Below are 27,678 nucleotides of genomic sequence, written 5' to 3'. Positions count from 1 at the left end.
TCTTCCTCCTCTCATTTGAACTCCTCTTCCTCGTTGGCCTGCTTCTCTTCCTCCTCTCATTTGAACTCCTCTTCCTCGTTGGCCTGCTCGTCTTCCTAATCTCATTTAAACTCCTCTTCCTCGTTGGCCTGCTCGTCTTCTTCCAGGGCCAAGCACTTTGAGGGGTCCCAAAAAAGCGCTATATAAATGCAATCCATTATTATTATTAATAACTCGAAGAATCATTCGCTGTAACAAAGTTACGACTAACTGGCTACCCTTAAATTGCTCAACTGCTCGCTAATGTTATCTTTTTTTAAAGACACTGGACAGTTTTGCAGTGGTTGCACAATAATCTCAAGTTAAATTAAATACCTAGATGTTTTAACTCATTTTTTAAAAATACATTAAAGCATAATTATATAAAAGCAAACTAGAAACTGAGACCATTTGCCTTCAAAGCAAACGTTTTAAACTTAAGGCACAACTTTTACTTTGAAATTGAATGTTCTCTGTTTCTGGTTTGCATCACACTTTTTCACTACCGCTCAATGGTTCAGTGAATGTTTGCAGACAAGTTGGCATCTTGCAAACTGCAAGTGACTGTGGCAGCCTGTTAGTGACTAACAGGGAGTTGGGCGTTCGTCTTGTAATCGGAAGGTTGCTGGTTCGAGCCCCGGCTCCGACAGTCTCGGTCGTTGTGTCCTTGGGCAAGACACTTCACCCGTTGCCTACTGGTGGTGGTCAGAGGGCCCGGTGGCGCCACTGTCCGGCAGCCTCGCCTCTGTCAGTGCGCCCCAGGGCGGCTGTGGCTACACTGTAGCTTGCCATCACCAGTGTGTGACTGGGTGGATGATTGTGTATAGTGTTAAGCGCTTTGGGGTCCTTAGGACCAACTAAAGCGCTACACAAATACAGACCATTTACCATTTACCATAAAGTAAACACAAGGAGGTTTTGACTGCAGAATTGTCGTTGGTTTCCTTTGCAGGAGCGGAGCCAGTAGTTCGTCCAAAGACTCACACGCGGGAGAGCAGCCGGGGGATGCTAACGCTAACAGAGGAGGAGGCATCAAGGAAAAGTGGTGGTAGCCCAGCACAGTCGCCCTGTCATTCTCTGCCATCAGGACGTCCTCGCCGGAGAGAGTCTGAGCCCACTGGACCTCAGAGACCGGTAAGAGACCCAGCCAGCCAATAACACAAGTTTAGTTCTTTGATGGCATGTTTGCGGACAAATGAGCGGGCTTGACGACTGCAAAAGAGGTTTATTCTTTGATGTCAGTATGTGATTCTGACTGCTCAGACACTGACATATCGAGGCATAGTGCACGCTCCGGCTCATTTATCTGCCTGCCAACATACAACTTAAAAGACAAATCCAGCATGATCAGAGGTTTTGCAAATTTATATTCTTCCCTCTTTATCAGTGATGATGATTTACAATTTACTTTAAGAGTCTTTAAAATGGTGCCAATTTATAAGTTGGTTGTGCAGGAAAAAAACACGTGTTGGAATGGAAACACTTGTTACAAGTGTAAAGGTGCCCTTAGGCATTCAATGGCCACTAAGTCAGACTGTGGTGGTGCTGAGAAACACAAACTGCTGGATAAATTAAGCAAGAAACTTGAATTTAGAAATTGGACACTAATATTTTCTGTTTGTAGACATGAAAGAGCATGTTGAGGCAGACCATTTTTGGAACATCCAGCTGTCCCATCCATCTCTATGTCCATCTGTCCATCCATCCATCAATCCATCCACCTTCTTCAAACTTATCTCAAAACCTTTATTCATATACTGATGAGTATATATATATATTTTTTTTTTATCACAATTAGTTAATTCAATCAGTGTTCACCTTACTAAAATATGATCTAAAGTTAACACACAAACAGACTAGTTAAATTAAGAAATGCCTAATCAAACAACAAGTAATCAAGACGAGGAATATGTGCTTTCCTTCTTCTTCTCTATATCCTTCATATCGTAATCATGGGACTGCTACAGACTTCAAGTGCAATAGAACAATAATGCAGGAATCTGTCTATAGATTGCAGAGAATCAGACAGTCCACGTACTTTTTGGATAATGAGCAAAATATTTCGGGTCATGCTGGACTTGTCCTAAGAAGACCACGGTGATAAGAGGGGAACAGACACCAGACACCTGAGTTTGTTTTCAGATTCGAGGCAGCTCTGTCTTGAGCACCAGTCACATGTACAGTAGTTGTTCTGTTCAATTACCAGCATCCAAAAGATCCTCTGGCAGGTTAAATGCTGACCTTAAAGTAAAGCTGAACTCCGATAGCTTGCTCACAGCTTGTCTTTAGGCTAGATAGCTAATTGTTTTTTTAGCAAATTTTAATTAGCCAATTTTTAAAATTAAATACTTGTAAGCAATGCTGAAAATACATTGCTTGGTACAGAAAAAATCTAAAAAATCACCAGACCTGGGAAATCAAAACAATAGTAATTTTGATAGGATTTAGCTACAGAGTGAGTCAAATTAAGACAGCTACGTTTTAAAATGCTTTAAAGACAGGGGATGTCTATACCAAGTGCCTTAGTTCATTTCTTCCCACCGAATGCCAAGATTTGAAATACTCTCTCTTTTTTTCTGTAGGCTAAATTCTGTTTAATAATCATATTATAGTCTCAAAACCACCACCTTTCTTTGAGTGTTGTTTTCTCAGTTTTGTTGAGTGAAGTTCTAGTATGTAGTATCTGCCTGTGAGGTGCACCTGTACTAGGCAAATCAACCTTGTTAGCATTAGCTGCTAACTGAAAAATTTGCCATCTTATCCAAACATGGCCACTTGTGACAGCAGCTGAAATTCTAACATCAAAAATTCAAAATGCAGAGTTGTGTAAAGTCACAGTAGATTTGTCCATATTTTGTGCGCAATCTATGAGACTGACTTCCATTGGGAGTCTGTCATTCTTTGCCTTTTTGCATTGTTGTTCATTGGTAAACTACGGTAAAGTAACTACGGTTAAACAAACTGCAGTTTGTTTAACTAACTCTGTTTCAGATATCTAATTACTGTTGCCACAATCAGCTTCATTCTGACCCAGAATATTACTGATGGTTTGTTTTTTACAACTGCCTATGACTCGTGAAACACAGATTTAACTGTGTAGCTGTGAGACTTGTCTCTTTCTAGTCCTTGAGACAGATTGATGTCTTTTCACACAAACACACACTCACGTCTGGTGATATTGTGATTGGGGAATGTAGACAGATGGAAATTTACTCCAGAATAAAAATGGCCGATTTTCCAGAGATTGATCTCATTGAATACTCATTGAATACATTTTCAGCTGAAGCTGTACATCCAGTGACAAAATTCCCCACTGGAGGAAGTAAAGGTGTGAAGGTTGTTGTAGTGTTGTGTGGGTGGCATTTACTGTTATGATAGCCTAATCTTTATGTTTAGTTGTGTAACCCTATCATTATTTCAATTGATTGTTTATTTTTCATGATCAAGCTCTTTTCCTAATCTCTGAATTCTGGCTTTGTGACATAAAGTTTGAAAAGTGTGTTTTGCAGAAGCAACCAATAATGGTGTTCTTGTCTGGTTATAGGGTGATAAAAAGAAAACACATCTTTCTTGTGCTTTCTTCATGGTGAAATGCAATAGATTTGTGAATGAAAGCTGTAATGTAGATGAATGTTGTTGCAATGGTTGAGTATGTTGAATATTATTATTTCATTTTTGCGTGTTTGGTGTAGGGAAAAAAAGACAAAATTGTGAAACAAAAAAGGCTTTTCCAAATGTAAAGCACAATCAAAATATATTTTGTCATGTTAGAGAAGTTTTTCAAAAGTCTGATCATTTTTATGTTGCACTCTGCTCACTGTAATGTCTCATAGATTGAGTCCAAAATAGTTAGCTAAGAAGCCACTAATTGTAGCCGCGTGTGCTGATAGCTGATTGCAGCCCGTTGCTTCACTGTTTTGTTGATGGGCAATGTAGGCCTTTCTTTGTCGTGTGAGTGTCCTGCAGAGGTGGCAAAAGTACAGACATTCTGTACTTAAGTAGAAGTACAGATACTTGAAGTAGTGATTCAAATTCTTTACTCAAGTAAAAGTGAAAAAGTACAGGCTCTGAAATGTACTCCAAGTAAGGAAGTAAAAAGTAGCTCTTTGAAGGACAACTGTGCAAAGCTAACTGAACCTTGTGCTATATTAATGTATTAATGTAATAATAAAATTATATCAGGGAATAAAGACTTTATTTCAGTCTGAATTTGAATTCAAATAATTTAGTCAGGTTGAATTATTTATGTAGAACATGAGCAGAGAAAAAGACAAGCTCTATTTTCTTTCTTTGTACTCAGGAAATGAGTACAGTCAGGGGTTACAGTGGGATTCAGTGGGTGGGGGAACCCTAAAATCAGTTTTGATGGTTCAGTGTGGGGAAAAGAAGCACAGCTCACAATAATTTCTGTTGAGAGCTCCAATAGATTTTCTTAATGAAGAGACTGTGATCTGCTGAACTGCTCTTTGCAGATTTATACACTTGAATTCAACCAGTTGTAAGAAGCTGTTTCACGAGTGGTCCTGGCTAACTTACATTCTCTGCACTAATAGTTAGGGCTGCCACAAACGATTATTTTGATAGTCGACTAGTCACCGATTATTTTTGCGATTAGTCGACTAATCAGATCATGCATCCATTGGACGTAAAGCGTACAGGTTATTGCACCAGCAGCATCTGCTCTGATATAACTATCATTATCTTACAGCTTGAAGTGTTTAAGGTTTGTGCTAACTAAAAATAAAGACAAGATGATAATTTATTAAATTTTAATTAAATTTGCAGATTGTTGTCCAATATGAAAAAACATGAAAAAACATAATGTACAGACCCAATAGCTGTTTCCCAATTCCTAAGCTGCATCCTTCGAAGGACCCGGCCCTTGCGGTCTACGCAGGCCCGGGTCCTTCGAAGACCAATAAGGCTGGAAGTGCGAGGCTGTGAAATGGGATGGTTTAGCCTTCAGATTTGCGTCACCAGCTGTCTCGGTGAAGTTTAATAAACTCAGCCATCTTCTCCTTGTTATCTAAAGTATAACAGGACGTTGGAGTAAATTCTCAGCCATCTCACACTTCTGTTTAAGCAGTTTTCTGTTTGACGTTTATTCAGCTGTGTGAAAACTTAAATCTCAGTCAAACCAATTTACTCAGAAACAAATAGAAAAGCCTTACAATAACATTTTTAAGTTGTCTAAGTGACTTATATATCATGTTTAACCTGAGTAGCGAAAGACCGCAGGGGTCTGAAAACAATGTGCCAGGAGTCCAGTGTTCTTGCTGGCTCTAGTGAGTCTTGACCTCCCAGTCAGTTATCGAGCTGGTGGGTAACAGGCATCTCCGAAAATGTCAGAGCACTTTTGCAGATATTTGAAGTTTACACAGCTACATTCTTGCCTGAAAATATCTTAAAAGTTGATTTTGGGACCTAGAAAGAGTAATATTAAAACTTAGTAGCGCTATAAATTCTGGGATAGTTTGGGACATGAAGGATACACCCAACCCATCCTTCATATCTGGGGAAATGAAGGACGCATTTGTCGGCTGCATTTGGAGCAGCCTTCGAATTGGGATCAGCCTTCGTCGCCTGGCTGTGATATAATCGGCCTACAAATGCGGCCTCCAGCTGGACCTTTAGCTAGCAACATGTTGTGCATCAAACTGCACACAAACAATTTGTGTGTTTGCTAATCTTTGTTGAGCTGATAGACGCGCCATATTTGAAATTACCTGCCACTTAAAAAATGTTGTTCCCCTTTATGTTCTTTTGTAGTGCTAGCTAGATGCTAAAGTACAGCAACCACAACTTATGGACACCTGTAGTCGTTTGAGTGCCCCCCCCCAAAAAAACAACAACTTATAAAACAGAAAACACAACCCACTTTAACCCCTGACTATGACACACGATTGAATCTCTTTGATATCTTTTTGTGCGACATTTCCTGGTGATACCCAAACAGGACTGGCTGTCATGTGTTACTGTTTAGCCTCAGATTGATTTGATTATAAGACTATTTTCTCAATTATAATTAGATTAGCCTATACAATACCTTCTCAAATACCCTTTTAATATCAAAATACCTTCTTATACAAATGGTACTGATATTTTTATTTTAGTGGTACAGCTTGTCCTATTTGCTTAACCCAGCATGAAATTTGAAATTTGAATGAAAAGTCTAAATTTTCTTCATTTTTCTTACTAAGAATTTCATGTTTTTAAAAGCAGAAAATTGCCATGACATTCGTGCACATGACGAGTGTATGGAAACCTAAGATCCCAACGACATTATGATTATAAACTTGGCACAAAAAGTAAGGAAATGTGAGTTTGTTCTAGTATTTCTTTATCATACTGCTTCTTGGTAATCAATCCTCTACCTGTTTATTTCCCCTTTAAATGGTGCCAAGTGCGTGAGGAAAATGAAATTCGGGCTTAGCAGAGCTAAGTATGTTGGGTACACCCATGAAAAACTTGCTAAATTGTCTCTTCCAAAGAGCTTATTCTGCTATTGACTCTTGTTTTGAGGTTCTGGTACCCCAGTAACTAAGAATCTGGTGCCTGATTAGCAGTGTCTGTGAGCATGGACCTAGTGGTCCGCAGCGGTCATTGGTTTCTACCAGCTGTCTCTGTGAAGCTGTCAGCTGTCTCTACCATGCCATGTTTGATTTACTTGGATCAGGTCACATGTCATAAGGCAACTTCAAGCTGGTGTTCCACAAAACCAACCACTTTTTGGAGTGAGGCTTATTGGCATCTCCAAGTGAAAGAGCAAGTTTCATATATCAAGGGACGTCAGAGACAGGCTGCAAAATATGTGTCCCAAGAAGATGATACCACAAGAATACGGTTTTCTTACCCCGTCAGCACTTACAAACTGTAGGCTGTCTTCTATATGTTCTATACCGGAACAAACTGCACACAGCCAATCTTCAGTCCCATAGGTCAACCAGGAGGCCTGCCATGACTGTACCCATAGGGTAACAGTTTTTGCTTGAGGCAATGTGATGGTGTGGGTGGGTGTTATTGAGATGAGATTCCAGTAGCAAACCCATGTCTCCACAGTCCACCTCGTCCCTACAGTGCAGGGTTTATCAGAGACTTCTTCTTGAATTTGGGAGTGGAGAGGATTGAATGGCCTACCTGCAGTGCTGACCTTGATGCTTAGGTGTGCTGTTTGTGCCAGAATGACCAACACAACCACACTGGCTTACTTGCAACAAATGATGGTTGAAGAATTGGATACCATCCCACAACCAAGCTGGTGACCGGCATGAGGAAGAGGTGGTGCCATGCTGTTGTGGCTATGTATGGTTCTTCCGCATGCTGCTGAGGCCCCTGTTTGTTAAATGAATTCGTCCACACGTAAACGGCGTGGTCACTGAAAACGGAGATTTTTAAAAACTCCAGCCAGGGTGGATATTTTTGAAAACTCCGTTTTTGCATTTACGTGTGGACGAGAAAAACTGAGAAAACGCAGCATCAAAGGTGTGCGCCTTTTTTGACGTCAACCTGTGCGCCACGTTATTGTTTCGGTGAAATGAATTTCTACAATACTGTTACTGTTAATTCTACTCTCTGCAGTGTTTAAATGCTTACATATACACACAGTTACTGTCCGTCCACACATACGACTCGGTTCTGCTTCTATGCCCCATCCTTGTTTACTATTTCCCACCGAGGCTTCTAGACTTCTGATTGGCCAACATTTCTACACGGTTAGGAATATATCGCCACCTGTTGCTTTGGCATGTTCCTAGCAGCATTTTCCTTCATTTCTGCGTTTACGTGTGGACGGGATTATTTTTTAAAACGAAAACGGAAAATCTCAGTTTTCAAAAATACCCGTGTACGTGTGGACGTAGCCTTAATCACCCAATACAATAAAACAGCACCAAACACGACTCAATAACAGAATAAGCTGTTTGGCATTGGCAGAGGGGATTTGGCTAGTTTTCTATGGGTGCAACCCAAATACTAAACTCTGCTGCTTAACCAATGCTATCTAACAGAATAATATTCATTGCCAGGAAGCGCTGTTACAATAAAGCAATACTTGAGCAAACAAAAATTTCCTTATTTTTTATGCTAAGTTTATATATGCTAAGTTTTGACCAAGTCAAAGTAAACAAATAAAAACATAAAAACAAACAGCACTTTGTTATGGAGGACCAAACTAGGGACCAAAAAGAAATGAAACTTCATTTTAATAAATAAATAGATTAAATACATTTTAGTACATTTGTCTTGAGAATGGGGCTAGAAGAAATGTCATGGTATCATCTAATGGGTTCATTCTCTGAAAACCAAGAACTTTTCATGACACAGGATTCTTAGTTGTGTGTGTGTGTTTGTTTTTGTGTGCTTGGGAATTTCTCAAGAATAATTTCTATGGAAATGGCACTATAGAACTAGAGGAAGAGGTGGGGGGATGGGGTTGGGCGGTGGGGAGGTGAGCACAACAATTGCTTGGTTCTCCTTAGAGATAAAACTGAACTGAATTCTGCGTATGAAGAGCCGGTTATGTGGAAAACTAATGTGGAATCACTGAATTTCACATTAAGCTCACTTTGTATTTTCACATCATTTTCATTTTCCTTAGCAGGATTTTCTTCATGGATGTGATTTTCTATTAATTTAAATCTACGTTTGATTTTTTTAGTTGAATTACAATTTTGTGACCATTTGAGTTGTCCATTATTTATTTACAAATAGGTCAGGTTTGGTCCTCCATACTTGGTGGCTGCTGTTTACAGGCTGGACGTGCAACATCATCACTGAAATTTCACTTTATCTGCAGTGAAACAGGATACCTTTTAAGCCCGTGTCAGTGGAAAATTCGTATGCAAAAATTAATTTTAGCGCTTTTTAGTGAGCTCTTCTTTGACTTTCCTTTGTTTTCGCGACGATTGTCATCTCTAGACTCAGAGCAAGCTTGTCTGCTGCCAACCATCGAGGACTGCCATTGTCTTTTCTGCGTCAATTCTTTTTCCCGCTCCCACATAACTACTGACGCCTTTGCCCCCAACCTATCGCTTTAAAAGTACACAGTATGTCAAGTTTGACTCATCTGAGGAGACAAAGAAAAGAGCGAGGGTGCCATTGGGACAACACAAGAAGAAATAAAGTGATGTTTCGGGGTAAGCACAGTTTAGGAATAGTCCTTTACCTCTGTTCTCTCACTGAATTTCTGTTCTTCCTCTTCCTTTTTCTTCTGTTCAAACATATTTCCTCCCTTTATCCCTCCATTGTGTGTTTGTGTTTTGTGTGCTTGATGACTCATCTCTTTTTTGTGTTCCCTGTTTCTTTTTGTACCTCCAATGGTAATTTTTCATTCAGAAAACAAAAGCTCAAACTGACCAGACTAGTGAGATACAGTATGTGCAGCGCTTGTGCTGGTGCCTTTGTGTCCTTTTAAGTGCTTTGTCGGGGAAAGTGTCTTCATCGTCATTTTCCCAGTCTAATCCAGGATGCTAGTCTGATCCAAAAAGCTAGTCAATTGGTGTAAATGTCCAGTTAAGTTTCTAATAGCTTCTAAATAGTTTCTGATAACTGTAACTTTAGAGTGCCAGGTTTACACCAGCACTCCACCAGCTTCTCTCCCCAAGCACCTTTTCTCACAACATTTAAGCTGAGGGCTTTTGACAGAAGTGAGCATCAATCAGCTTTCTCCTGTCTAACCTGTCTAACGTCATGGAGGGGTAGGAGAAAAGGGCAGGAAGTCAAACCAATGTTGGGTTGTAGCTGTAAGAAAATCTGAAATTTATTGTTTGCTTGTTGTTTTTTTAAAATAAATAATTAATTTAAACTTTTTTAACCTCACTTCCCTCTTTCTGGTTGATCTGTTTGCAGTTGGAGGAGGACAGGCACCAACCACGGCCCAACCAACTGAGGAGGCTGGCCTCCTATGTCTTTTCTTCCTCCACCCTTGAGACAGAGCAGTATCCTCATGGAGGAGGGAACTTTATCCAGAGGAGCCGCTCAGCTGAGAGCAGCCCAGCACACGTCAACGCCACTGCAACTTCAACCCGCCGGCGGCATGCTGGCACTCTGCCGACCCCTGGCAGCCCACGGAGCAGACACTCTGTTCTGAATATGTCGAGGGCACAGCTGCAGCACGTGTTAGCTAAGCTCATGAACAAGAACAACAGCTGAGAGATGGACTCAAACACATATTAAATTAACACATGTGTTAAGTAGGCACATACACAATACACACATACTGTATGCAGGGTTGGTCACACCAACTTGGGGCCCGGTGCAGTTTGGCCTCTCACTTCCTTTTGTTCCACCATTTGTGTTCCACAGTCAAGATCATCTCTGGTGCATTTGCTCTGATTAAGAGCACCAACTATTAAAATACTAATTATTTTATTAGTATTTATCCATAAATCTTTAAATTTCATTGGCCCTAAATAAAATGTGTAGAATGCTTCAAAAGGCCCTTAAATTACGAAGCATCACTGGTGAGCTGGGAAGACATTTGACTTGTGTCAAAACAAGGAATATACTTATTAATACCAAAATAAAACACAGCTTTGCCTTTGTATTTGGTTCATTAGATATTTCTGGCCAGCTCTGCATATACAAATATTCTAATGAATGTACACATAGATAAATCAGACGTGATAAAAACAGCACACTAAGAGCCAGGCATGGTCATGAAACAAAACAAGCCATATTACTGGCAGACAGCAGCACTGCTAAGCTGGTAAACACTTAGTATCACACACACATTCACAGTCACGTAGCTCTATCAATTGTAAGAAGAGGAACAGAAGAAAAGAAGAAAAATGCTCAAGATGGGGAATATTTTCCATGCAATAAACTCTAACAAGCTTCTACAAACCTGATGTTGCACATGCCACAGATCTGGCAGACTCATGTGAATAATGTGAAACTGAATACATCCTTCTTGCTTCTATGAAGAAGAGGAGCGTGAAACAGAGTGGGGCTGCAAACAGACTGTTAAGCTTTACAATATCTGTGCATTTATTTATTTCAATTCTTTTCTGCTAAAACGAAAGTGTGATTATCAACAATTGCAGGTTATCCCACCAAGGTTTTGCACCAAGACTTCACAAATCTTCGCCATTACTCAACCAGTGATATAAACATCTCACTCTGCTTCTGCTTCATTAAACTCTGTGTGTGAAGAGAGAGGGGTATGTGATAAAAGTCTTTCTCGAGGTGTGAAAAGGAATTCAGCATTAACCTCTAATTACACCTACACCTGACACCAAGAAGTACGGTGTCCCTAAAAGACAAATATTTCACAAAAAATAATAGTTACTAAATAAATTGAAACTAATTAGTAAAAGAAACCAACACACACTGGCATGTCATAAATGAATTAACACCAATAACAAATTTACAAATGTATAAAATCACTTTTTATTTACATTAATTTATATTACAAATTAACAACTACCACTACATAGTAAACAAATTTACAATAAAGACAATATTCTACCTAAGAAAATAAAAAGATTCCTTTTCAAAACAAGCAAAAATCATGAAAAAGACCAAAAAAAGGTTGTTTTTTTTCTTGAATGGATTTATTATTTATAGTTTATAGTCTTATTTATAGTTTTAATACGCTAAAAAGTTTATTTGAAAGAAATAATTTTCTGAACTGTTTTCTTTGAGATTAAGGGCCACCTCTTAACTGGAAAATGTATAGGGCTGAAGAAGGCTGCCAGATAGGACCTAACAAAGTTAAAGCCTGTTTTATGACATTTTTAAATTTAACTTTTGCACTTTTTTCTAATGAATTCTCATTAGTATCAGAAGACTGTAAAAGAAGTGAACTTACATTTGGAACATTTAAAAGTACATGTCAGTTTGTGAAGTGTTTGCTGGAGCTCTTGTTTGACTCTCCTTTGATACATATTTTTAGGTGATCGGGATCCATTCAAGCACACAAATGCTGACAAATTGAGCTAAACAGAATGTGCTTGGATGTATTATTCCATCAAAAGAATCGTGCACGTTAGTTGTACAGAATCTTGTTTTACACAACATATCTGTGATTTTCTTTTATCATTTTTCTTTTTCTGTTTATTATAATTTAAGCACACTCACTGAGGTAGCAGGTTTCCATGGAATGCATCCAGCATTGCTATTTGCATTTGTGTGCTTTGAATGAGTTTGGGGCATTCACAACAGTGCCAGTCAGTGAGCCCATTACTGAAATATTTTAACATCTATTTTTCATAACATCATGATCCTTTTGAATTCATTCAAACAGATTCATTCAAATTCTTAAATGTTTTAAATTCTACATTTAAATTTGTAAACTTGCTTGAGTTTGAGTTAAATCCAGGTCTTCCAGAGGATGCAGTCAATCCTGTTATATTTATTGTTAGTTTAAAATATATTCAAAACGACATTTTATGTATTGTATGTTGGGTTTCTGTTGGAAGTACTAATGTAAATAGACACATAGATAGATATCACACCAACACTTGCACACCAACAGGTTACTTGGCAAACTGCCTGAAGGGGTATACCAGAGAGATAGAACCCTGAGAATAAACTGGATGTTCTCTACTGAACCATCCAAGGTATACTCTTAGCGACAGGGGAACAATATGGGAGCAGCCCCACCAAGTCTGGAGACACAGCAAAACAGGAAGATCAGATGGGAGACGAATGCAACAAATAATAACAATCCTTAGTCGTTAGTGGTTCTAAGAGCAGGCCACAGCAACCTTGAACAATTTCCAGTAACTATCACAGTCGCAGATATCCAAGAAAGAGTCTCAGGCACAAAGAGCTGGACAGTACTCGGCCCTGACACTTACTGGCTGAAGAAGCTAATTGCATGCCACAAGCGCCTGGCAACACAAATTAAGTTGCTGTTTATGGATGAGACATACCCAGAATGGCTAGCCAGACAGTCCTGATGCCCAAGTACGTCCAACTACCGACCAATAACCTGCCTTACGGAAACTCTTGTCAGGTATCATAGCAGCTAAGATGGACAGGCACATGGCTCAGTATATGAGCGAGGCCCAGAAAGAAATTGGAAGAAACACCACTGGTGCAGAACACCAGCTTCTGCTTGATAGAGCAGCCACTCAAGTCACTTAAGACCAGACTGACCAACCTGTGCACCGCCTATGACAATACCTGACACATGGATCCTGGAAGCCGAGAAATGTATAAGGTCAACAGGACCCTAAGAGCCTTTATCAGGAATTCAATGGGGATGTGGCAAACAACACTAGAGGACAACTTCAATCCAATTACACAAGCCACTATTAAGTGTGGTATTTACCAAGGAGGTGCTCTGTCCCACTGTTATTCTGCATAGGTATGAAATCAGCCAGACAATTAACAAGACTGGCTTCGCATACCTACTAAAGAATCGAGCAATGTCAGCCAAATCCTGTACATGGATGGCATCAAGCCACATGCCAGGAGTGAATTAGACCTTGATTCGCTGATCCACGCCAACATCAGAATGTCATAGTCGAATGGTAGCAAAGAGAGAAAGAGTATATGGTGAATGGACTGGTTCTTATATAGCGCTTTTCTACTCTATCTGTGCACTCAATGCGCTTTACACAACTTGCCTCATTCACCCATTCACACAAGCAATTTTTTCCTTGCTATTTCTAAGTGCTTTCTGTCTAACATTCACACGGCAGGCAGCATTGCAGACATTGAGGATAGGTGCAAGTACCTTGCAATCCCACCTGCAAATAGGAACCACGAAGAGGCCCCAGGAAAGCTGCAGGCACCAAATACCTGCAGAGATTAAGAGAAGCTGAATGAGAAGAACAAGATCCAAGCAATCAATACCACCACTCTGCCAGTTGTAAAATACCCTGCTGGGATAATAAGCCATAACCATACATTGAGGGTTTCACCAGAAGTCCAGCCCACCAAGACTGTACTATAAGCAGAAGAAAGGAGACCAAGGAGTACATCAGGAAGATGGTCACAACTGAGAAATCCAATGGCTGGACAAAGCTGGACTGAGCATAGGCACTAATCATGGCAGTGCAGGAACAAGCTCTAAGATCGATAGAGGCTGAGGTCTACAACACTAGGCAAGATCTCAGGTGCAGGCTGTGTAGGGATGCCCCTGAGGCAATCAGGCACATTGCAGCAGAGTGGAAAATGCTAGCAGGCAGGGCATACGTGGAATATCGTAACTAGGGGTATAATGACCAGTCTAAGATCCTGTGGGACTTCCAGATACAGACGGCCAAACTGCTTATGGCTAACCATCCGGACATAGTAGTGGACACGCAGAGGAAGAAGGTCATAGTGATAAATGTAACTTTACCAAGTCAAAGTGAGAAATATCAGTGGCTAAGAGAGGAGCAAGAGGAAATGTGGTCCTGTGGTAACTGGAGTGCTTAGGGCATTTACCCCTAAACTGGGTGAGTGGTTCAGATCCCAGGAACGGAATCAGAGATCTCTGTCTTGAAAAGTGCAGTCCTAGGAACAGCAAAGATACTGTGCAGGACCCTCAAGTTCCCAGGCCTCTGGTAGAGGACCCAAGCTTGAAGCATAAAAGACTGTCTGCAGGCCAGCTGCGCTTTTTTGATTTTTTGCACCTAATATCACATAATAGATCCAGTAGAGCAGAATAAGGGATTTTTCTTTTTAAAAATGCAAAGGTCCACTTTATCTTCTAAACAAACATGATGAAACGTAACATTTCAGTTACATTATAAGGTCAATGCCAGGGTGTCAGTGCCAGGTATGATTGACGAAGAGGTGCTTTTTGTTGGGAAATTGAAATGGTTCAACGCTGGAAAGATAACCAGAGATAAAAAGAGAGAATACGAACAAAGTAAATGGTTTTTCATTTTGGAGAACTTGTTGGAAAAACTCTTATCTCTATAAACAAAAGAATTCGTGAGCATTGGAAAAGATCTTTGAAATAGAATATTTCAAAATATTTTTATTTGTTTTCTGTTTATAGTTTGAGTAGCATTCAGTTTCAGCCAGGTCTGCAAGCAATAAGTCTGTGATGGTTACTATCATCAGCTTTTATCTGACAATAATGTAACTTTTTATTTGCTTTTTAACCATCACAAATATCAGTTATCCAGATATCTGCTGGCTTTTACCGGAAGAAATATTGGTCTTCTCAATGTGTCTGTGTAGGTTTTCAGTCATCTGGGTCATGGTAGTCTAAAGAGCTTGGAAAGAAAGCAAGTGGAAGTCTTAAAGTTTCATGAAGATATTTCACCTTTCATCCAAGAAGGTTTTTGAGTTCTAAATTAAAACGGTTTAGGGTCCTAAGAATTTTAAACCCTATTTGGGGTACCCTAAGAAGCTAACTGACCAACCACATGAGCCAATGTGAAAAAACATGGAGGGTTTCAGGAGGAAAGACATACAGTATATATATCTTTCCTTCTGAAACCCTCCACTTTATTCATGTCATGGCTCATATAATATAGTCTGTTGTATGCTGCTGTTAAAGAACAATTTTCTTTTTAGTCTTAAATATACAGAACATTAGATAAGATGGCCATGTTGTGCAATGAAAGACATGCTCGGGCAATGTCAGGGCTACAAAGGGCTACATTAACTAAATACGCACCACTTGCGCTTTTATTTAGCTTCTATTTGAGGCATTATCTCTGTGCCGACAGTTATTCAGATCCAGCCTGATGGTAAGACTGAGTTTGTTTTCATGCTGCTTCACACTGAGTTCAGGACACCCTGTATATTTTATATTACCATAGCATTACAACATAAACACTTTGAGAATGTATGAAGGGGACTAGCTGCTAACTTTGAACTTTATTTTGCATGCAAGCAAAATGATTCAACTACCACACAGGATTGTCACTAGTACAATCCTGTATCACCATTAAGGTAATGCTACATTTGGTTACAAACAGGGAGTAGAAATATGTCAGTGTGCTTATTCTACTAAAAACACCTCAAGTCTAAAAGAGTGATCTGCAACAGGTGTCATCTTGTACCAAAACTGTTTGCCAACTGTGTCCATTCTTTGCATGAGATCTGCTATCTGAACAACATGCATTGCCAACTGTAAAAAACAGCACTGTACAGTAATTATGTATACAGCTCTGACTAAAAGAAGTCTGGGATTGTTCTGTAAATAATTCACATCTACACGAGATACTCACGGATCAAGTCTTTTTGATTTGAGTGTTTTTGAGTGATTATGTGAAAATATATTTTAGGTGTTCTCCAGTTAGTGGAGGAACAACCTGCGATTAACCATATATGTATATTATGAGGTTTATAGTTTTTTATTTTGAAAACTCCACATTTTTAAAGTTATAATTAACTGGAAGAATAACTGTTTCATTACATAAAATTACAGCAGTTGTAAAGCAATTAGTTGATTGAGTAAAACATATTAAAACTGTTAAGGTCTACCATAGAAAATATGGCATGATTCACAAAAAATTATAAAATAAATAAAGAGATATGTCCTTCCAGATATACATACATACGTTTGCATATTTAATGTCTTCCTGATATTCTTTAAGGACTAACAAAAAAAATGTGAATATACATAGAGAGAGGTATATACTGCTGTCCAGTTGGTATATTTCAGCACTATGCCACTTTCATAGATTTGTTGATACAATTAGCCTAGCTTGGTACAAAAGCTAGAAGCACGGGGATACTGCAAGACAAGTTCGTGCATGTGTCTCCTAACTACCTTAATAGTTTAGAAAAAATCTATATTCTAAATGACGCTGGTGTGTAGCTGCAGGAGATTGCTTGCTGTTGCCAGTTGAAGATAATCAATCGTGCAATTGCCTTGGACACTAGCAGACTGTTGCAGTTGGCCGTAGTTGGCAAGGAAGGGAGGATTTTGTTAACTGCTTGCTCAGTGCTAGTGAAACTGTGAAATTCCAACCAAACACGAAACAGTAACTGTTTGGCTTTGAATTAAAAGTTGGGACTTTTAACCACAACTTTTCCTTTGAAGTTGAACAGTTTAAGTTTTTCGTTTGCTTTGCACTTTTTCCAATTTCACTGCAACTGTTCTACTGCTTGGTAGCTAGCTAGCAAGAGTTTGAAGACAAATCTGCATATTCCATGCAAACTATGGGTAACTGCAGCAATCTGAGTTTTTTGGTGCAGAAATTGGTGCTCTTTGTGACCAATTTCAGCTGGTAATAGCCAGCAAACATTCACCAACTGGTTGGTGAAATATGCTTTTTCCCACCTAGTGATCAGAGGGAAAAAAGTATGCAATAGAATACTATAAACTATTGCTACTAAAATTAATTAACTAATTAATTTAAGTCAGCATTTGAATTAGGACAGTTTTGTTGTTGTAGGAGACAGAAACTTTTCCTGTTTTGATGGAGCTAGGCTTACACGTAACCCTTTGCTTCTAGTTTTTGCTCTGAACTATGCTTCAAGGCACCCATCTTTAATTTGACTATAGCAGCAACAGAGCAAAAAAAAGAATATTAAATTGTACCTGAATGCTCCTTCATCAGTTTTGTAGTCTCAGCAGATTGTAGATAAGGAAAAGATGACTGAATGCTCACAATATTTGTTCAGTGTGATGATCCGTGAGTGTCTTTCACATGTACAATATATGTAAGCATTTTTTTCTATCACTATATGATTGTACAGCATTGCTTGTATAATTTACAGGTAAAGCATGTATTTTAAACTTTTGTAAATCCAAAAAATAACCCTGTACAGATATATATAGAAATGTAGAAAGCAATTAAGAGAAATCAATTTTCATTTAACCTCTAATAAGCATGATAATAACCGGGGTTCAGTATGTATGTCCAAGCTGTATGTTAAAGATTGAACGAGGGAAACACTTGAAAAATCACCTGAATATCAAACTGTGTGCTATCTAAGGATGAACTCTGCAATGCATTTTTGTGCCTTTTATATCAATTTATGTAATCTAGACAATCTTGAAAAGCTTGTGTTCAACCAAAATGACATTAAAATGGGTTTTGGGAAAAATGTACCAGTTTATGCTGTCTTTGCTTCTTAGGGAGAGCCCATTACAAGCTTTTAGCTTCCCCTTGTATTTTTTTTTGTTTTGTGATGATCCCAATGTTTTTAGGTGGTGAAAGGCGTGGACTGCATGCAGATCAGTTAAACAGCTGGCCTCTTCTACTACAAAGCTGTTGTAATAGATGCACTGTTTAGCTTAACATTGTGTTGCTGTAATATGTAAAGCCTTCCCTGAAAAAGACATCACCTGTCAGTGTTAATCTCGTTAAAATGACGTTAACGCCATTACCACATTAACGCGGCAAATCTCCGTTAGCGAGTTAACGTGGGGCTGCACAGTGTTAACGAGCTAACCACGATAACGCATTGACGCACGGGGCGATCCGTGACTCCATGACGTCTCGCCATTGTTTCAATCGCAAAGGATCACTTTAAAGCCAGTTTCTTGTAATAATGTTTGTACAGGCATCAGTTTAAACAGGTAAAGGTCCTCACCGTGAATTACTTCTGCGGGTAGTAGGCCTAAGTACAAAATCTGTAGATCATTAGGTATTTTATAACTTAAGATATCCTCAGGTATTTTGACAATTCCCAGAAAAGTTGAACCTTTTCACATTTCCAAAAAATGTTAGTGATTCGCACTGATATGACTGCAGTCTCCACCATTGCTGTGGGATTCACAACTGTTTACTTGTGACGTGAGGTGTGATTAAAAAAAATCTTGTCAAATTTTTCCAGCCAGATTCTCTCCATTGTCCACAGCAAGTAGAAGTGTGTTGTAACAGGCAGCTTATCCCCTGAAAGGTTAATCTTCAGTTCTGATTCCCATTTTTGTGTTATCCACAATGAATAATTTCTGTTACATTTTTGGAAGCATTTTTACATTTTTTGACACAACCTTTGACGGTAACTTCTTCTTCCACAGTAACCATTTCTATTAGCTCAATGCCCTCTTGAGAGACAGAGTTTCTGCTCTCAGTGTCTCAAATGAAGATACCTAAATAAGTCAGAATTATTCAGCTCAAACTCTTCTTTTTGAAGGACTTAAACACTTTCCCGTCTGTTACCGTACATACTGCTGTGATTTCACTGTCTCTCCATTTCGTGAATGTGTTATCCAGTTGACCAGTTCTGAATTCTGGAGAATGTGAGGGCCAAATCAGCATTTTACAATCTCCTTCGATTTTGTATTTGATTACCAGATCCCACCAGACCTTTAATGTTGTTGCAACAATGGGATTTTGGTCACTGAAATGTGTGTACATTTTGTCTGAGGGCAACTCACTCCATCATTGAGCTCAATATGTTTCCAGTGCATGTCAGCTGGGCTATCTGATAATACTCTCTTGGAATAGTCAGTCCTCTTCTCTTTTCTAGTTGGAGAGTTTTCAGTTTTACCCTCGGTTTTTACCCCTTCTAAATAAATCTACTCATTTGTTTGTTCCATTTGGCAAATTGAGCATCAGGGATATGAATTGGTAGTGAAAGGAATAAATACAACAATCTGGGTATTACCTCTATTCTTGAATTGAGATCCATAACTAAGGGTGTCCATTTTGTTAAATCCTTTCGTAATCCTACTGTAAATGGTCTCATATAATGTGTTTAGTTAGATTCCTAATATTTTTAATTTTCTGAATCCCATTTAAGTTTGTATTTATGTCTGATAAATTCAATGGGTTTGTAGTTTATGCACAATATTTGAGTCTTAGAAATATTACATTTTCCTCCAAACTCTTCTAGAATAGTCCAGAGCTTTAAGAATGTATGATCTGGGTTTTAGAGGTATATTATTACATCATCTACGAAGAGACCTACACTTTGTTCTTCCACTGCTAACCCCTTTCAACTCATCGCTTTGTTATATATTGGGCCAGAGGCTCAATAAATAATGTCAATAGGGAGGGGCTTAAACAGCACCCCTGACGTGTTGCTCTGGAGCAGGGTCCTCAAACACCAACCCATACTTGGACTACACAATTTGGCCCTTGAAGTTGTGTTTTTTGTTAGGGAGGATTTGTCCGTTGTTGAGTGCAATGTTAAAATAAGTTATTTTAAAAGCAAAAACTTATTTAATATGAAGGTAACATGAGCAGAGAGTAGAAACATGTTGAGGGATTGGCTGTGTTATTTGAGAGAGTTATTTGTAAAGAAAACAGTTTTCACTAGCAGTCAAAAACTAATGTGTGCACTTGTGTCTGGGCAGAAAGAGAATAGTAATTTGTTTATTTGGTAGTTCAATGAAATGCTTCAGTTAGTTAAGAGTGAGAAAAAAATTGTGTTCACATTTGCAGTTTTATTTTGTTATACAATATTTGAAATTGAAAAAAACAAACCAAAAAAAACCCCCCACTACATTTTTGGGTGTTTTCTAGTTTGTTTGTTTATTCGGTTTTTTGTACTACTTGAACACTAAAGTGGCCCTGCAATGAAATGTCAGAGCCAGCTGTGCCATTTAAGGTTGAAACCCCTGTCTGTCAAGTTTCCATTTATTTTACTTCTAGCCACTGGCTTATGACACATTGCTTGTAAATGGACTGATTATAGCGCTTTTCTACTCTCACGGAGTACTCAAAGCACTCTATACAACATGCCTCATTCACCCAAATTCTCACAAGCACTTTATCTACACTTAGTGCTTTCTAACAACATTCACACATTCATACTCCGATGCATCAGAGAGCAAGTTGGGGTTAGTATCTTGCCCAAGGATACTTGACATGCAAACTGGAGGAGCCAGGGATCGAACCACCGACCTTCTGATCAGTAGGTGACCTGCTCTACCTCCTGAGCTACAGCCACCCAGTTGTATACATCTATTGTATTGATCTACAATATACACTATTGTAACTCACTGTTTATGTGTCTGCACATGTGGAACATCTGCAGATTGTGCAAAACGCTGCAGCTAGGCTTCTGACCAATTCCTCTAAATATTCACATGCGACATTGTTGCTATGTCATTTACACTGGCTTCCTATTGAATTTAGAGTCCATTTTAAGATCCTGGTTTTGACTTTTAGAGCTTTGCATGGACTGGCACCAGCTTACATTCCTGATCTTCTATAGCCCTATGTCCCTAGCAGGTCACCGAGATCATCTGATCAGGGCTTACTTGCTATGCATCACACTAAGATGAGAACTAAGGGTGACAGAGCTTTTGCCACTGTGGCCCCTAGACTGTGGAACTGTCTCCCTCTGAGCCTAAAAACTGTGGACTGTAGTGGCTTTTAAAAAAACAACTGAAAACTCATCTTTTTAGAATTGCTTCTGGTTAATTTTTGCCTGTTTGGCAAGCTGTAAAACTGCCTCCATCCTAACTGTCCAACATCTTTACTCCTGCTGCTGGTGCCGCTCCTCTGTTCTAATGAGTTGAAGAGACTGTGACGTCACACGTGATATAAGAATGGCCTTATATCATCTATATCAATTATCTTCACGTCTTTGAAACTCCCTCTGCCTTTCTTTTACTCTCTGCGCTGTCGAGGGTCAGTTCTGTTGCTGGGGGCGGGCCACCCATTGCCATCGTAGTATCTTGAGCAGGCGAAATACTGCAGCGTCTTCCTCCAACGCCGCTGCTGGTGTCACCGTGTTAAAGCCTCGTCTGCGCAGCTTGAGGCTGGCTTCATGCGCGCTACTTTAGAGACGGACTCTGTCCTCCTGTAATTCCTTCCCCACTCATTTGTGTATTTAATTCTAGAAAAATCGTCAATGAACGAGTTTTTAGTGTCATCACACCGGAAGTTTTTGCCATCAGATTTTCTTTTTTCTCATTTATAGGCTGAGACACTTATTGTGACTGTTCTCCCATTCCACCCTGATATTGTTTTAAAGGCTACGTATGTTAATATTAAATAAGCTTCTAATGAGTGCTTGACATTGTGCTCATGCATTGTTAAAACTGCTAAAAATGTTTCACTAGTAAAGGCCTTTTATGACATTTCTGTACAGAGCTGGGTGAAGTCTTTGAGTTGACTCATCGGTAATACAAAATGTTATTGCATTGCTTCTAGGTGTTATCGCCTTCAGAGCAGAGTGGTTTGTCGCCTCCCTCTCCAGACTATCGGACAAAAGGCCAGAGTGATGAGAAAGAGCATTTTCACATCCTTCCTCAGCTGCAGGCCAAGAGGGCTGACTTTCTAACTGTCATGCTGACTGGTACTTTGCCTCAGCGGCGGAGTTTTGCCACACCAGACGAAGAAGTTCCAGAAACCCCAGGGCCAAAGGATGACGACGTTACAAAGAGTGAGTCCAACAGTGAGGTGAGTCAGAAGAGTACTGAACGTAGCCAGGATGCTGCGCCTTCAACACTGATGGCTGAGGACCAGAGGGGCCAGAAGGAGCATGCCTCCGCTGCTGATGCAGACCCAGACCTAGAGGATGCATCCAAAACCCTTGTTCTATTCTCCCCAGGAGACACTCGCAAGTCTCCTTCTGGCGGCGATCACGTTCTGGATGGTGAGTTGGCTACACCATGTGCTCTAACATCCCGTAATGACCGCCTTCTAGTTGGGGATGCAATACAGCCTGAACCTTCAGAGACTGGCCGTTTGTCCCCAGCTCTCAGATCAGACCTGAGGCCTTCCACACCCATTGCTCCTGGTTCACCCCCCTTCACCAAAGTTGAGCGTACTTTCATTCATATTGCCGAGACATCACACCTCAATGTTATGTCTTCCAAGGAGGGTGACCGGGAAGTCTTTCCCATCATGAATAAATCCGATATAGATGCTGACACCCATAAGAAGGTGGAGGGAGCACCAATGATAGAAGAGTATCCAAAGGACTCAGTGGAAGACCAAACTCAAATAGACAAATACCCCAAAACTGAGAATGGTCCATCTACTGAGCTGGCCCAGTCTTTGGAGCCTGTTCCAGAAGCAATGTCACCAACTAACATACATAAAGATCGGTCACAGGAACTTACAAAACAACCACCACCAAGTGAAGACCCTGCCAAACTTCAGACAGCAGAATCAAAAGTACTCTCTGCCATCAAGCCCAGAATCCGAAGCCGAATTCCAGTGCTCATTTCTATGGAGGAGGATTCAGGCTCAGAGCAGTCCTTATCTCTCTCGGCTCGGGTCCGGCTTCAGCATCGCGCCAGGCAGCTGGATTTGGCCCACCTGCTAGTCCAGAAGCAACACACTCGCTGGATGAGGAGGAGAATGCTTTCTGGTACATCATCATCGCTGTCTTCGGGGGACGATGAGCGTCGAAGACCGTCAGAAACCCTGTCCACTGCAGGCTCAGAGGAAGACACGCATACATCAGATGAGTCCAGGTGGAGCTCTCGTCTTAAAACAACTGAAGAGCAAGGCTTCAAAGAGTGCAGGAGCAAGATCCCCAGGCCAGTTACCCCCATAAAGCGGTCTTCAGGCGGGCTTGGTAGTGCTGCTCCTACTCCTCGCTTAAATAATGGGTATGATTTAGTTTCTTTCTTATAGTGTACGCACAACAATTTAAGCAGTTTGATACATATTTTTAAAGTAAAATAATTTTTCACATTTTTATGTTCTCTTCACAGGAATCAGAAAATTGGACTAAGCACTCTAGTTACCCCCCCAAAATTTAGGCCTATTTCTCCTGGGTCCTCCTTAACATGTCCCCGTCCCTCAACTGTCCCTGCTCCATCTGGCAGCCCTCGAATGCCCCTACGAGTCTTGTTTGGAACCAGACGCAGCCTTAGCTCATCCCACTGTAGGACTGACAGTCCCTCCCCTCAGAGAGTATGTTCATCTAGGCAGCCCCTCTCGGTACGAGCCCCAACTGTCCCCATGCTGCCACCCAGGACTACAACCACCATGCGACGCAGCGCCTCGCAAGAAGCCACCACTCAGTCCTCTTCTACCACCATGCCCGCTAGGACCAGGCCAAAAACAGCTAGTACAGCTAAGGGGAAAGCAAATTCTAGAGAGAAGGTGGCCCTTGCTAGATAATACAAAGACGCTTATCTCCAAGTATTTGTGAATAATCAGTCTTTGGACCAGCTATGCCTCAAAGGTTTTCACCTTATTCCATATTAGACTGTGATGCCACATTGACTTCTTTCAGTTCATTTACTATATACATACATACATATTTTTTTTCCAAGGACAGCTTATTGAACTGACTACCTGGGCTTCCATTTATCTTATTGTCATACAGGAGCATTACTGCCATGGTGCTATGGATACGTCTGCTGCTCCCTGGTTAGTCCCTAATGAAACTGCTGTCTGAAGCTGAGAATCCTTATTCCAACAAGTCCAGTTTCAGACACTTTCACCTGATACACCTAATACACTACTCCTGGCTTTCCATGGGTATATTACTCTTGAACTGACAATATCCTATTTGGTTCACATTGCATGGTAAAGTATATCAGAGAAACATTGAATCTGTAGAGGAAACACAACATGTACAAAAATCTGTACCCCTTGCCTATTGGCTAAAGAAAAAAAAAGATTAAATTGGACTTGTTTGAATACCCTTACTGTGATAATGTGAGACTCCTAATCTATATTCATTATGACTGCGGATAAAGTGAAGAGCTGAACGTGAACATATATCGCTCAAATGCTTGCCTACTCCTTATGGTGTGATAATGGCCATGCTTTAATCATTCTATTATATATTGGTGTTTTAGTTTGTTTATGCTTTGAATTGTACATAATCGAATCATTTCCCATAAAGACATCTTTATTTTTATCTTGGCAAGCAAAATGTAAATGAAGTCTTTAATCTTTGGTTCCAATTTGTTGGCATTATGCCTGGTTTTTATGCATGAGAAAAACAGGGTTAAGCATGAGAAGATGTTATACCTGCTTTAATTCTGTTGGCAATACAAGTCTGGACTGTGTATATGGAATCTCTGGGACTGAGGCGTGAAGTAAAGTTTTGATCATGTGGCAGAGGGTCTTGTCATTCTTTTCTCCCTGGTATCTGTAACTAACATTCAGAACTGACATATATCCATCACAGTGGCGTGCAATGACTTTAACAGAAAGGCAAACAGAGATGATTTTTGCATAAATTATCAAAAGTAAAAGTAGTTCATCTGCAGAAAAATGTTCCCCATCTGTGTTAAGTGGATTAATGTTATTTTTGCAGAGTTTAAGGTTGAGCTCATTTGAAATACTGTTTAATTGAATAGCATCATACTAAAGCATATTGATGCTTCCTGTGAGGACCTCTGAAAAAAAAGTGTATTAAAAGATTAGTAAGAAAAATATCAGCTGCATTAAATGGCTTGATCATCATGTGACATAGTTAACTGTTGATACCTGAAGGGAGAATTCAAATATGAATGAAAACTTATCATGGTCAAGCCATTTAATTCAACTGATATTATTTTGGCAAAACAGTTAAGTGTATTACATTCAGATATTCTATAAGATGCAAATCTAAAAGTGCTGCTCAACCTGCACCTGCTCAACATGCATCTTTTATTAGACTGGAAATGGTTAGAGTCTCCATCATCGTTAAAGTTTTCCTTGCTGATATACTAAAACTATACTTTTCCACACATTTCCTCTACATCACATATGTTGCCCAAGGTGGTTAGCAAGGGGAAACTCCTTTGTTATCTCTTCCACAGCATGTCTTTTATCCTGTCTTCCTTAGCTCTCCACAACCAGTCGCGGCTAATGACTAATCTCAGAGCAGTGAAAGCAGACCAGTGGCTGCTGGCCGTGCATGTTGATCTCCCATCAGTTTACAGTCACAGACAAGCGGCTGTTTTTCAACAGGTTCAGTAGTGGACCCCCATGTTGCCTCTCCTCACACAGTGCCAATATTAACACCTCCTCAACCCTCCTCCACACAGAGCTTGGGTACCCAGAACCCCCCACCTTCCTCTCAAGTTTCCCCTTCACTGTGATGGCTGACCAAGTGAGGAGACAACTGACCAAGTGACTACACCAAGGCAAAGCTGTAGGCCCTGACAGTATTAGTCAGGAATCTTTTTTTTGTTTTGTCTTGTCCAGCAGTTGCCACAAGCATAATAATGGTCTGAATACTTTGTTGTGCCAAATATATTTGCTTTCACAAGAGGAACACTGTAGCCCAGGGGTTGGCTTGCTGACTGATGGGATGGGTTAACTGATGGCACGACCATAGCTGGACTGGCCAGGTGTTGTGCCAAAAAGAGATTTTCTGCCAAAAACTGATTTCCGGTATTTACCAAAAACGGATTGCTCATATTTAAACTGCTATAAGTAACTCGTTGGGGTATAATATGTGAAACATATGTCAAATGCATCCCTCATGGATGACACAAAGTCATCTTGAGCCACAAACAACATTCGTGTAACAAAGTAGAAGCCGGCCAAAAAAATCAGTTTTTGGCCGTGACTTTTATATAACCTTTATTTATGCAAAAAAAAATTAAAAAATCTCATTAATATTAAAACAATCTTTTTTAAGAGTAAGTTGGCCAAGAGCACAGCAGAAATGGCAGCAAATATTACAATAGTTCAGTAAAAATATTTTAAGTGGGGATAAAGGACCGGATTGGCTATAATGTAAGTACAATAACACAGAGTTATAAAGATACTTGAGAAAAAGATAATTTTTAATTCTATATATAACCCCTTTGTAAACCCTGTTCACCGAAGTCTATTTACCAACATTACGTAAAGATATTACACATAAAAAATACACAGAAACATTGGAAATCACTTTTTGGCACAACAGCGATGGTGATTTTTCGTTTTTATGGGGCGATGTTTTTTTTTTGTTTGTTTGTTTTGGGTTTTTTTTAATTGTTTTTGTAACGGTATAAACAATGAAAGGTGGTGGATTGGCCAGATGCTGGCCGATGTGTAAAAGTAACTCAGTTGTTTGGTGGTGGCTATGGCGGAGCTTCCACAGAGGCCAGCAGGTGGATGAGGGAAAGGGGAGGCAGGAGGAGGAGAGACCCCAGGCAGCCGCTGCTTCGAGTATCAGGTGAACTGAACTTCAGGTAAGACGGTATGACCTTTTCTTTCTGTACACCGTTATATTTGTGCCACAAAACCAACCAATCAGAGACTTGATCTCATTGGCTGTTTTGGTCTCCAATCAGCTCGCAATGACGAAATGCTATATCCCAGAATGCATTTTGTTCAAAACTCAAACGATGCAGTGGCGGAGAAACGCAGAGTGGCGATTTGTTTATCGCCCACTTTGCGCCAGAAAGAACATCAGCTGATATCAGTATAGTGGCACAAAAATAACGCCATACTTATGAACTGTTTCTGAGAGACAATGGCTACGTTCACACTGCAGGTCTTAATGCTCAATTCCGATTTTTTGATCAAATCCGATGTTTTTGTCTGCTTGTTCACACTACAAATAAAATGTGACAGCCAACTCGCTCTGGCGTGAACCCTCAAAGTGGCCCGCATGCGCAAAAGAAGACGTCACACACAACGCGCTCTGTTTAGACCCAGACCAAACAGTATTGTTTGACTGATAGCCCTTAAGACTTGTTTCGGACCTTACGTTTCCCAATTTTGCGTTAAGTTATAAAGTTATTTTCTTATTTACATATGGCCTAATAATGATCCTTATTGCTGTTTTAGAGAGGAGCGGTGCTTCAAAGGATAGTTGCAGATTTCTGTCAGAATCTGCAGATTATACAGTACAAATAAAATGTTCATGTTTCTCCAACGTTGTCTTCCCAACAGTTTCACTGGATGGCCAGCAAGCGTTCACGATGTCTACTTGGGCGCTGATAACTGCCGTCTGTCTTGTGTC

At 40.0% G+C, this 27,678-nt stretch overlaps 1 protein-coding gene across 3 annotated transcripts in view; it reads left to right on the top strand.

Annotated features, from left to right (window-relative positions):
- ttbk1a (tau tubulin kinase 1a) overlaps window positions 1-24,848 on the top strand; it is a 58,655-nt gene extending 33,807 nt beyond the window's left edge. For 2 of the 3 annotated variants that reach the window (XM_005747104.1, XM_005747103.1), the window contains exons 14-16: window positions 971-1,152; window positions 21,975-23,383; window positions 23,489-24,848. In XM_005747104.1, coding sequence (XP_005747161.1) covers window positions 971-1,152; window positions 21,975-23,383; window positions 23,489-23,900 — 2,003 coding nt within the window. In that variant the 3' untranslated portion in view covers window positions 23,901-24,848. Of the gene's footprint in view, window positions 1-970; window positions 1,153-9,864; window positions 10,342-21,974; window positions 23,384-23,488 lie in introns of those variants that run through there. The other variant, XM_005747105.2, reaches the window with a different exon arrangement.
- Window positions 24,849-27,678: the final 2,830 nt, after the last annotated feature.

This window comes from Pundamilia nyererei, unplaced genomic scaffold, assembly GCF_000239375.1.
Source record: "Pundamilia nyererei isolate P.nyererei 1_Seehausen unplaced genomic scaffold, PunNye1.0 scaffold00189, whole genome shotgun sequence".
Lineage (NCBI taxonomy): Eukaryota > Metazoa > Chordata > Actinopteri > Cichliformes > Cichlidae > Pundamilia > Pundamilia nyererei.
The sequence above is the reverse complement of the archived record's forward strand: the minus strand, read 5'-3'. Positions and strand labels throughout refer to the sequence as shown.